The 13,156-nt window shown below is 40.1% G+C and overlaps 1 protein-coding gene across 5 annotated transcripts in view; it reads right to left on the bottom strand.

Moving 5' to 3' along the window:
* The window catches only part of LOC141273710 (rap1 GTPase-GDP dissociation stimulator 1-like), a 592,027-nt gene extending 580,941 nt beyond the window's left edge, over nt 1-11,086 (bottom strand). For all 5 annotated transcript variants that reach the window (XM_073685973.1, XM_073685978.1, XM_073685977.1 and 2 more), the window contains exon 1: nt 10,941-11,086. In XM_073685973.1, coding sequence (XP_073542074.1) covers nt 10,941-10,944 — 4 coding nt within the window. In that variant the 5' untranslated portion in view covers nt 10,945-11,086. The remainder of the gene's footprint in view (nt 1-10,940) is intronic.
* Nucleotides 11,087-13,156: the final 2,070 nt, after the last annotated feature.

Genomic DNA, 13,156 nt, shown 5'->3' with positions numbered 1-13,156 from the left:
TAAATCTATTACCTGACAAAATGTGAAGTAATGCAGAGCGCAGAAGCCTTATGTCAAAATCAACATTTACATAAATGTACTCTACATGTTCCACGCAGCATTCATCTGATTATGGATATACTCTAAAATTCACAAAGAAGATTGTAAATGTAATTCATCTGGTTTATCTTAGCAGACATTATCAAATAGTCCAAAAACCGCAGTGTGTCTGTGTATTGCAGTTCAGTCATTTCCACTTCATCAGTAGCAATTTCATGCCCGGCAGATCAGGAAAAAAATACATTGTGTGTGTATGAGATTGCTGAAATCTCATAGCTTTTGCAGGTACTGTAAAACGCAGCAACAAAACACATCAAAAACACAATGTGTGAACATAGCCTTAGTGTTTGTGCGCTCAGCTGGATGAGTTGTGCGATGGGGCACACCTTTGAAATAGTTTGTGAAGTATTATCGTAAGGGTCCTATGTATGGTCGTATCTGGTATAAAAAAGTGAAACCAAGCCAATGAGGAGTATGGTGACGAGTCTAGTTATTGGTGCTGAACCTAATATGTCCATAAGAAGAATTTTCCAATATTTCCGAAATGTATGGCACAAAGCTGGTGTAATTGTACAGAAGTATAAAGTGCATGACGTATGGGCAGCTGAAAGATGCTCAAAATTCATCAACACTTTTATGCCTTCTAATTAATTTAGTGCATTCTTCTCCAGTGGACTCAGGATCAAGAGTGGTGTATAAAATGCCAACATTCATGAATTACTCCTTAGTGTTTTAAAAATACACTTTCAGGGCATTTCAGACCCAGCCATTCTTCAGATAAAACTTCACTGATCTCTATATTTTTGCATCTTCTTCATCTGCTCTAGAAATCCATGTTTGTCATAACAATTTCTTTTTTCTTAAAGTAAATCTGTCACCAGGTTTATGCCACCTAATCTGAGCTCAGCATAATGTAGTGACAGAGACACTGATTCCAGCGATGTGTCACTTACTGGGCTGCTTTTTGTAGTTTTGATAAAATCACTCTATTTTCAGCAGGAGATTATTACTAGAAGACTATTAAACCTGCTGTCATGTAGTTCCTCACATTCATGAGCTCAGTATAACCCTCCTCCATCACTGATTGGCAGTTTTCTGCCTATGGACAGTGTACCCAGAAAGCTGCCAATCACTGGTGTAGGCAGGGTTATACAGAGCTCAGCATTCAGAGAACTGGTAGATCTACAGGATAGAAAACAGTGGTTTACCAAAATGACAGGAAGCAGCCCAGTAAGCGGTACATCAGTGGAATCGGGGTCTCAGTCCCTACAGTATGCTGTTCTCAGATGGGATAGCAAAAAGCTGGTGACAGATTCCCTTTTTAGGGCTCATGCTCATCTGTGAGAAAAACGGACGACGCTCACCAATGCAAGTCAATGGATGCGAGAAAAATAGCAATGCAATGCGTTATTTTTCTCTGCAGCTATTATTCTGCAATCATTTACAGGACCATTTACAGAGTTCTATGCTACAGAATGGTAATGTATCCGTAAAAATCGGATGACATACAGATGGTCCGTATGCCGTCCGTTTTTTTTCTCGCACCCATTGACTTGCATTGGCGAGGCTCGTCCGATATACGTGGCAAGTCGCAGCATGCTGTGATTTTTTTTCTCAGTCCGATTTCAGCTGAGAAAAAAATTGCAGATGAGCTATAACTCATAGAATAACATTGGTCATAATGCAATCCGATTTTTTATTGGATTGCACTCGTCCGTTTTTCTCAAAAATGGGCATGAGCCCTTAAGGTGAAAACATTCAACAGAATAGATTATTCAACCAATCAGTGCTACTACATTAACTTGGTTCATTATCTTTGCACAAACCTCTTCATTACATCATGAAATATGATTTAATGCTGACTTTCATCTATGCAGCCCTCTAGCATTATGGTAAAGTAATAAGACCATGCCTCTAATTGGACACCAGTGGCCACGAGTTACAAGTAAGGCTATGAGCCCACGATGCAGAAATGCTCAAGATTTTTCCTGAGCGTTTCTGCATCTCCCTGGCAGAAAAAAACGCATGCGGATTGTACATGCGGATTGTACATGGGGATTGTACATGCGTTTTCCTGCCAGGGACATGCGGATGTGAAGCGTTCTTCACTGGCATTTCCGCATACGGGTTGACAAGCGCTTTCCAAGCGATTAGCATCACTTGGAAAGTGCTTGTGACAACTAGGTCACACTATATAAATCCATGCAAACGGCATGGATTTATATAGTGTGACCCGAGAGAGTGGTTAAAAATAAAAAAATAAACCAATACTTACCTTCCAATGGCCCGGCGTGTGTTGCTGCGCTCCTGTGCTGGCTGCCGGCAGATCGCAGTACACTCTACTGAAAAGACCTGCCGTCACATGACTGTGACAACACAGCAGGTCCTTCAGTCCTGCATGATTGCCGGCAGCCAGCACAGGGAAGGAGTCCGGGGACCGTCGGAAGGTGAATATAATCTTTATTTTTTATTTTATTATTTTTTTATGGTACCTGGGTGTGGAGGAGAGTCTCCTGTCCTCCACACCCGGGTACCATCCTCCGCACATTAGAACGCGCCAATTACGCAAGTACAGATGCAGTCTTGCGGAATTGGCGAATTCTAATGCAAGTCAATGGCGGCGAAAAAGCAGCGCTTTCGCAAAATTAATGGACATGCTACGGATTTTTGAGCGCAGCATAAACACTGCGGAAAAATCCGCAGCATGGGCATTGAAAGTGCGGAATTGCATTGGAGACCATGGGGGAAGGTTTACCAACCGTTTCCCAAGTGTTTACACTGCAGAAATTCCGCAGCGTAAACGCTTGAAAAATGCATCGTGGGCACACAGCCTTACACTGCTTTCACTACCTCCCATTTATTAGTTATGGTTCCAAAGAGTGCCTATTCCACTAAGAGAGCTTTCTGGCTCCTGCTTTTGTCTTTCATTGTTTATAGCTTGTTGCTAAGGGGACAGACCACTAGAAAATGGCCGAACATCCGCAGTAGCTATATTTAAAAAGGTTGTCCGCTAATTGTACATTGATGGCCTATCCTTAGGATAGGTCAATAGGAGGCGGATGTCCAGTAACAAGCCCTGGCCACTACAAGTAGACGGCCAGCTCCGCCAGTAATTACTTCCGACCATGGCTGCCACCGCCACCATCACTGCCATCGATATCAGCTGATCAGTGGAGTTGCCGGGTGTCGGACCCTGGCCGATCAGACATTGATGACCTATCCTAAGGATAGGCCATCAATGTAAAACTAGTGGACAGACTCTTTTAAAGCTGTGATCTGACAGTTACCTTCTGAGATTCCAGCGGGCTCTCTTCAACCGATTAGCTTCTGTAGATCAGTTAGACAGTATGACTCACCTCTTCCTCCCTGTCTAACTCGGAGCTACTGTTATCTGTACTGCAAAATCACAAATCCCTGACCCTCAACAATTGGCTGCTTGAGTAGTTCTTGGCTCTGCAGCTCAATGGGAAACTGAGAAGTGATTACATATGCTTGTGCAAAGGCACTGTTATCTCCATATATAAATGTCCAGATTACAGTGCAGACTTCAGAACAAGTGCCCTTAAGGTAACAATAGTACATTCAGTTTAACAGTAAGATAATGCTGCTGAATAAAAACTGTCAGTCAAGGAGGAGTGCCTGCCCACCTGCATCAAGGAAGTCAGAAGGCTAGGCAGTATTGCATTCCTGAAGACTAGAAATGATCCACAGAACATCAACTTCAAGTTGAATTTCCAGAAATTCTCAGTTTTTTTGCAAATTTGAACAGTTTGCAACTTAATTTGTATGGATTGATCAAAAAGAAAACTGCCCAGCACCATTTCACACAGTGCTGAAGAGTCATACAATGAGCTAATAATATAAGGCTTGGCAAGATAGATTTCCGCATAATGCACTGCAATGATGTGCACCAGAACAATAGTGCTGGCTGATACTGCAAATTACTTTGTGTGTATACTTGTCTAGTAACTTTGTATTTTACGATTACAAATATTGCAATTTTTTTTTGCAACGGGGATACATTTAAAAGAAGAAAAAATTTAAAAAAAAGGCTAAGGTTTTACATCTGTTTTAGTAGTTGAATTTAACCAGACACACCACAATACTTCTGGCTATTGCAGAAAATTATTTTCCATGCATTTAACTACCTAGTAACAGAGTATTTTAGGGTTAAATATGTTGCAATTTTTGACAAGGAGGGTGGAAATAACAACAAAAAATAACTAAAATAAAAAAAAATCTTTAAGGTTCTAGAACTGTTTTAGTAGTTGAATTTAAAAAGTGTTATACGGGACTTTTGTATTTTTTATTATGGGGCTAAGAACACATAGGCAGGTAGTTGCTAAAAAAGGGATAATTTTTGGAAAGCTAGATAAAAAGGCTTTAGAATTGTTTACTTGTTTTAAGATTTGCAACCCTGTTGCGGATTCCAAAAATGGGATATCTATTACACCTTTTCACTGTCAAAAGTGCTGAGCACAGATGTTTTTGCTTCCTAAATAAAGGAATAATTTGGCAAAGTAACAATCTCTTGAAACTCCCCAATCAGTGATATTTTTAGCACGATCCAATGTGGAAAAGCCATGGCTACTTTTGTTTGCACAGCCTTTTAGTTAAACACCAGCAAAGCAGGCATCTTCCTGGATAATTTTTGGACTGCTTCAACAATTAAATTAGTCTAACAAGTCTGATACTGCAGTGTTTTGTTAGATACCCTGTTATTTACCACTGGTTACCAACCATTTTCAACTAGATTTGTTGATGTTACTTGAACATTAATAAGGCTGTGTTTGCATTAAAGAGATTAAAGACCTATGAGTGTTAGACATCTATTTTGGGGCAATATTGCGATTCTTCTGATGCCGGAAAATTTGAAATGCAAAAGATTTCCTCATCTCTACTGAAAACACATGTTAATACTAACCTCTTAAATCTGACTTTATTGCTGCTTTGTTTTTCATGTAAAGGTGCATTAGCTTTTTTCAGGATACACTTATTGGAGTATATGTCAAACAGTCCCCCAGTGTCATCCAGACACCCAAATCTGAAATTAGGCTGTCCAGGTGCATTTCACCTTTAAACAGTTATAATCTGTACTTTTGACTATATTGATAATTTTCCAAAATCTATAATACGTTTTGAAAACTACAAATTTTAGCACTACATTATGCCCAACAGATGAACAGTGTGAAATGTGTCTATCTCAATGAGTCCATTGAATGTCCTTGTCGTCTACTTGTCTCTGACCGAAAGTATCTGCGCAGCAGTTACGTTTTGCATTAATGATTTAATATACTTTCAAAGCTAATGGAATGTATTAAGTGGCTTTAAATTTCAGATAGAAACATATTTATCTCTTTTTCTAAATCTCAGCAGTTTCAAGAGAAGTTAGACAGACTTCATCACATCACAACTGCCTGCTGTATATAAACTGCCAAGCAGGCACACCACTACAAGTTCTGCATTCATTGCTCTGTGAACCGAGTGCACGTCAAGTAAATATTATTAATAACTATTGATTTGTAAAATGATTGATGTCGTAATATATGTTGTGTTTCCCATGTGAGCATTTTGTTTGACAGCTTGTTCACATAAATACACTCCAGTGGGTTTATCAGATTTCTATCTGCCTTACAATGGTGTTTTTTTTAGACTGGAATGCCTCAAACTATAATGCATAATAGAGATATTCTTCGATTATTACTTACTGTTCTCTTTTTCTTTCTTCTTTACCTTTACATAATTTAATATCTAACATTACTATAAGCCATGATTCCTTCACTACAGTTTACAACATCATAGCCATGTGCTTTTGGTGTGCACAGGGTTACATTAATGCACTTGTCCAGATTTTATTTTCTGCTGCCCTGGGAATTTAGTACATCTTGCCTGATCTATAACATCTATGCTCTACATTAAAGAGAACCTGACTGGTGATACATGCTGCTCGATCTACAGGCAGCATGTATCAGGCACTGGCTGTGTAATCTCAGCCTGGTATGTTTGACTCTGAAATTCTGGGGTGTTTCAGTGAAGAACATACTTTAAAACTAAGTCACCGGGGACCGACATGCACAGGAGACTAGTTGGACAGGTGGATCTCCGGAAGCTTCTCCCCTTCCGCTTCCCTGGAGTATTATATACCAATAAATATACACCAATTAGTGTTGAGCGAGTATGTATCATCAACTCTTCCGGCGAGCATGCTTGGGTGCTTGCCGAGTATTTTGGCGTGCTCGGCGTTTCATTCACTGTCGCCGCACTTGCAAGTGTCACAGCTGTTAGACAGCCGTGACACATGCCAAGATTGTCTGTTTGACAGGCAGTCTGTGCCTGATTTCTTTAGACTTTCCCATGATGCTACACAAAGAAGCAGTGTGTTTCAGGTGTGCATTAAAATACATCCGCAGGTGTGTCTCTAATTAATTCAGATGTTGCCAAAATCAGAAGCTTCCAAACACATGACATCATTATATGGGCAGTCCAGAATTGTTTAAAGGCATAGTAATCTTAGTGTATGTAAACTTTTGACTTTGCAGTAAGTAATAAAATGCCTTAAAACATTCTCTCTCTCATTATTCTGGCATTTGGCAAATATATAAAATTATGGTAATCCTAATTGACCTAAAACGGGAAAGGTTTATTCTGATTTCATGTCAGATATTGAGAAAAACATGCATATGTGTCTTTTTATATAGTGTATGTAAACTTTATATATTTCCATATCCATTTTTTTGTGTCCGTCTGTCCATCCATCTGTCACTAGATAGCTTTAGTTAGGTGCAGGGCGTTAGTTAGCGTTAGTTAGGGAGGCAATTAGATTAGAAATAGTTAGCCAGGGCTAGTGTTAGGGTACCGGAATTAGCATATATATATATACATATATATGTACACATATATACTGAAATTGCTGCTCATATATATTTGGCAGATGAGGCTTACGCCATGATCTGTTTTGATACAGACAGCGCCCGTGAGACGGACGAGCAGTTTTTGCTGATGTCACCCTCGTCTGCTACTTCTAGCGATGACAAAACTCAGCAGCAGCGCAGCGGGCAAGAACATGCTAGCGGTAGTGCCGCTGTAAGTGACTGGGTGCCCATGGAATCCTACACTCCATGCGTGCCAGAATTTATTTCTGCCACTGGTGTCTATGGGCACACTGCTGGATTTAGGGAGATTGATTTTTTTTTAATTTTCTTCTCTGAATAATTAATAAATTTAATGGTTGAGCAGACCAATTCGTATGCTGCTCAATTGCCGGCCACCAAACATCCTACAACTCCAAAAGTAGTAACTGGAGCCCTGTTTATGTGGTGGATATTTTAACATTTTTTGACTTTGTTCTCAATATGGGTCTGATAAAAAAAACCACCATCAGATCATATCAGTCTACTAATGTCCTGTTCAACACCCCTATGTACTAAAGCATAATGGCCCAGTGATGATTTCTAAGCATTCTGTGAGTTCTACATTTTGCAGAAAACGCAAATTGCTCTCCCTCCCAATAACCCAGCTATGATCGACTTTACAAAGTCAGGCCCCTAATAATTATTTTAACAATAAATTTTCCCAGACATATACTCCCGAAAAAAATATCTGTGTGGATGAGTCTCTGGCCCTCTTCAAGGGCAGACTGCATTTCAAGGAGTATTTGCCGAATAAAAGGTCCCGATGTGCATATAAGTTGTGTGAAAGCGACACTGGCTACAAACACAAATTCCGGGTGTATGAGGGAAAAGATACCCGGATTGTTCCTCCCGAATGTCCCCCCCCCTCCTGTTCCTTAAGCATAGCTAGGACCTGGTGCATCCCCTTTTAGATAAGGGGTATAACTTGTACATAGATAATTATTATACAAGTGTACCCCTGTTCAGGTGCCTGTCTGCCAAAAAAACTGTGGCCTTTGGAACCATACACTGGAATCAGAGTATAGCCCAAAACTCTTGTCACCCAAAAATTAAAGACAGGCAAAATTAAGACACTCTGTAATGAGGACATGCTGCTTGTCAAATTTCGTGTCCTCGTGTTGTCATCAATCCATGCGGACAGAAGTAGAAAAGTCCTATACGCGAGGCAAGTTCTACTGTCTGGAAGCTTGTCTATGTACAGGACTACAATAAGTTTATGGGTGGCGTGAACCTTACGGACCAGATGCTACAGCCCTACAGACCTGTTCGCAAGTCTTGCGTATAGTACAAAAAATTTGCGGTTCACCTAATCCAAGCGGCACTAAATAATTATTTTGTACTATACCGAAAAACTGGGAACCAAGGATTTTACCTTGAGTTCCAAGAAAAAGTAATAAATATTTGATGTGTGGAGACCAAGGGAGGGTGGGGGGAGAATCATCTAGCGAGGCCAGCAGAATTGTCCCCGGTCAGCATTTTCCCTCACAAGTGGCACCGACAACCAAAACAGGCCGACCCCAAAAGAGATGCAGGGTATGTTACAAAGATGGAGTTAGAAGGGAAACCATTTACAAGTGTGACACAGGTTCTGATTAGCCTGGCCTCTGCATTAGGGAATGTTTCCGTCGCTACCATACATCCCTAGAATAACTGGATTTATTTTTTTAGTTGTACCCTTGCCACCTTCTGCCGTTTTCTCTTTATTCACTTTTAATTTCTTCATCGCCCATTAAAAAATTGGAATACAAAAAAAATTCCAAAATGAAAAAGTTAATACTCATTATACCCCTAGATGAATACTGTGAGGGGAATTTGCTGAAATAGCATACTTTTTTTCCGCCAGTTTGACTATGCCGTGCCATCTAAAGCAGTCATTCTGAATCTTGCTACTGTTTGGTGATATAGACATGGCGGTTTATCAAGGAGGATACTTAGTGCACGAGCTGTTCCTGGTCTATAAAGAATGGGCTTTCTTATTACTTTATTCGGGTATTATAAAACCCGTTATACTGCCTCTTTATATGTGCTGTAAAAGGATAGATTGTTCTGCGCACATGGCGGTTCCTACCTTGCCGGGCAGGGACCGGCTATAGTGTGCCAGCGTCACATGGCACATCCGTCCCTCATATAGGGATTGATTGTGCATTAGAAACATTGTGCAACTAGTCCCTTTTTAGAAAGAATGGCAGTAGCTCTGGATGTTCTTTTATCCTGTGAACTTGATCAGCTTGGCAACATTGTTACACTCCTCCATTTTGAAACATGTTTCATTTCATTTCAATGCAGTTTTTTTCAGCTCTAATGAAATAACTGTGGTATCCTCTGTGTCAGCTGTTGTTGTTGGTCTCCAGGTATTTAGTATTTCAAAAATACAGAATAATATGGATTTTTAATTACAAAAATGCAAGATTTTAAAATTAATAAAAGAGATACTATTTAAAGGGGTCTTATACTATTAGAAAAAAAAAGTGCTACGAGGCTCTGGGGACTGGATTCCACATCTCCCATTTCTACCACTGAGAAGACACCTTAGAGCTTGGAAGGGTGAGTTCTTGTCATACATCTTTTGTTATGTGCATGCATTATGCAGAAGGTAGTTCATTCTGTACTTCCTGAACTCTTCTTTACAAGTACATGGGAGTAATCAACCCTAGGATGCTGGCAACTATAAGATAATGTCAACATTGGCATGGGTGCCTCATAGCTATACCCAATAGGTGAATGGCATTGGAAGGAGGGTGGGTTTTAGACAACTACTCTTTTCACATGGTGACAGCAGTTTGCAAGAGAAGACAGAATGGAGAACTAATGCCTAAACTCCCCTAAAAATCAAGCATGTGGTAGGCAATTTGCTAAAAAAAAACACCTAAAAAAACACAAAAACATAGGTATGTTTTTTGACCCACGTTGGGTCTATTTTAGTTAAATATATAACAAATATGTTAAGAATTATTGACTACATATTTGTGCAATGGTAAAGCATTTTTTTCATTCAGAGACATTACTTATCAATAATGAGTAAACTTTGTAGTAACATTCACACTTTGTGACTCAATTACATTAATTAGCCAAATCTGTAATGATGCATTTTTTTTCTCCCACTGAGACCCATTCAACTAAAAGGCACAAACTATAACAAATACATCAAAACTCAAGAATATCAACTATCTTAAAAGGGTTTTCTAGGCTAAAGAGGCATTGTTTTCAGTCACTCTATATGACTGCAGATTACCAAATTGTGAAAGTGTGCAATGTGCATACAGTCAAGATTTCATCCTATTTACAGCACGAGTGGACAGTCACGTGACCACAAGTGTGTGCCTTGACTACATTCAGCTCCACATCTCTTATCTCTTAATAGAACAACCACTCATCGAGAGGAGTAGAAGTGAATCCTGACAGTGTGTACATTGCTCACTGTCAAGATTCAGCAATCTGGAGTTACTCTATTGCTGAATCCTGACAGTGCGCAATGTGCATATTCTATTACGTTCAGAAAATCCCTTTAAATTACTATCTGGATTCATTAACCACAGCATTACAACATTTGTCTTGTTTCTAGATGAGACATTCGTAAGTGCAGCACCTATTTTGTGCCCTATAATAACTGGCAAATATTATGCAAAAATCCCAAACATTATAAATGTATCATACAGTCACACACAATAGCATTGAGAGAGGGCTACATAACATTGAATCAAAGCAGGCATAAATCAAGGTCGAAGGCCTTATAGCCATATTTTCGACGTATTTTCAGTAAAAATGTGTCAAAGTTTTTGAAATCTCTATTAAAAGAAAATAATACGCATAGTCAGGTGTTATACTGATCTCTCCTTCTATTCTGCATGCCCTTCAGATGCCTAAGGTTTGTAGATGAAATGGTTTCTCAGCCGTTCTAAATTCCTAGGTGCATTGTACATTCCTGTCTACTGTAAGCCTGGCCGAACATCGCTACTTCTGTCAATCTATCATCCTGTAATCGATACTCACCCATCCCTGTCGAAAATATCAAGAGGGGAGATGTGAAAACTAAAAAAAAATGCAGCCTATAGAGACGATCTGTCCCTTACAGCTTGCAGGCTGTGAGTAAGGGCTAGATTTTTATATCTCTCTCTTGCTCCCTCTCTGTTTCTCTCTCCCTCCCTCTCTCTTTTCAATGACCCAGCTCCTCAAATGCATTTAATACCCCCTAATTACTTAATCCCTGACAACAGCTTACATGGCAAGCATTGAATTGTCAGGAGCAGAGATGTACACATAGAAATAACATTGTAGCATGGTGGCGGGATGCTTTACAAGCTCCGTTCTCTATTTCCCTGAGAATTTTATTTCATCTCACCGAGCGACGTATTATTTACAATGGGAATCCTTCCTCTGTTCTCCGTGTCCTTCCTCTGTTCTCCGTGCCGCACTATAAATAGATTTCCTTCAAGGGGGGATATTGCTTCAGTGGAGACATGATATACGAGGAGCAAAACATAGAAATTACGTGGGTGAGACACTGATAGAAAATAAATGTCTAGGGATTTTTAACCACTTCCCACCAATAGAGATGAGTGATAACTTGTAGGCGCTTTGAGAGGAACAGTGACTTAAGAGATCTTAAAGAGTCACAATACCGTAATTACCACAGTAATGACAATGGGTTTGTCAATAGGAATGAACCCTTCAGATTAGATGTAAAAGATGTCCAAATAGTAGAGCGAGTGGATTAATTGGTATCATGTAAGTGCCTTTCAAATTGCTAGTCGAGTACCAAAAGCTCACGTGCCCTTTACGGAACTACCATGGGCACTGTAGAATAGACTAAATCGGCAAGATTGCTCAGAAAAGCCATGGTACTTTTTTATTTTTACCAGTCTACGAGACAAGTAAACAGCAGCCCACCACTGGAGATGGCACTATATATTTTTATTATGAGTCACAGCTTTTTTTCAGATCTTTGAATCCCCTTCTTTTAATGATAGAGATAAATAGGGAAAGTTGACATACAGATATGCATATCCAGGCAGCTCTCTCTAATAGCTGTGGTATTATGGCCCTCTGTACCTGATCAGAGGAAAGCAGGGATTTTCGGCTTTTTATACCATATCCAGAGATCCTGTGACATACAGATGCGGCTGCAGCTTTTATTTCCTATGCACGTTTATAGCGGAGGGTGCTTGGTCTGTGTGGTGATTCGGCCCAGTCAGGATGTGCATGGCTGTTCTTGTTCTGACGTGTGCAGACATCACTATCAGTTGAGAGAAGAGGAATTAGGCTGAATGGTTCAAATGGAAGACGGTCTACAGAATCGGCTTGGAGAAATTAGAATAGCCCTTGGAAAAGCAGAGGTGCAGTACAGAGCATCTTAACCCCTTACTCACATATGCCATACATGTATAATGCAATTCTGGGGTGAGCTCACCCCATACCCAGCAAGGCCTGCTTCTAACAGCCGGGGGTGCAGCAGAGCACTGCCTGCCATTGTTAACTTGTTAAATGATGCTGTCAATCACTGACAGTGGCATTAACAGCTCGCCGGCATGTGGGCACAGCATTCCATGAGCCCATCGGCGCGCGTGTCGTGTTCATGTAAGTCATGTACTGGGAGTGTTCTTCAACACACGGTGGAGCCACGGGCGAGAAAACTAACTCTTACATAGTTTGGTCCCAAAAGAACTATTTTGCTTAAGTGTATATTTTCACCCAGACAATACAAAAAAAAAACATTTAAATATTATGCAAACATTAGTCAACAGCTGGAACTTCACTATCTTTTTTATAGATTTGTCTGCTGGCGTACCTGTCTGAACTGGCTGCATATTACAGTTTTTCCCCTTAAGAATTGGTTTAATTGTATGCGTGTAACGTACAGGCTAACGTGCGGTACAACACTGAGGTTTTACAATCTTACAAATGTTTCCTCTATTTCCCCAACCAAATTTCCTCTTCCCTTCCCTTACTGTTTACAGAGGAAGAGTCCGTCTTCAACAGTATCAAAAATACCCAAAACAAACTACGGTGACGGGCGTTTAGCCATAAACATAGTCGTACGCAGTTGAATAACTGTCCCTTACTAAAATGCTGTGCAGAAACTTTCTCCTGTAACAAAATGGAATTCAAGTATGGTCTGGAGTCCGTTATGTGCCGTGTCGGCACCTCAAAGTGGATTGGGATTTTCTTAGTTATTAAACCAGCATAAACCGTGGCATTCTGGACACTGG

This window comes from Phyllobates terribilis, unplaced genomic scaffold (assembly GCF_046119375.1).
Source record: "Phyllobates terribilis strain yellow unplaced genomic scaffold, ASM4611937v1 Scaffold_5__5_contigs__length_657084704, whole genome shotgun sequence".
Taxonomy (NCBI): Eukaryota; Metazoa; Chordata; class Amphibia; order Anura; family Dendrobatidae; genus Phyllobates; species Phyllobates terribilis.
Note: the sequence above shows the minus strand (reverse complement) of the source record. Positions and strands in the feature narration are given on the sequence as shown.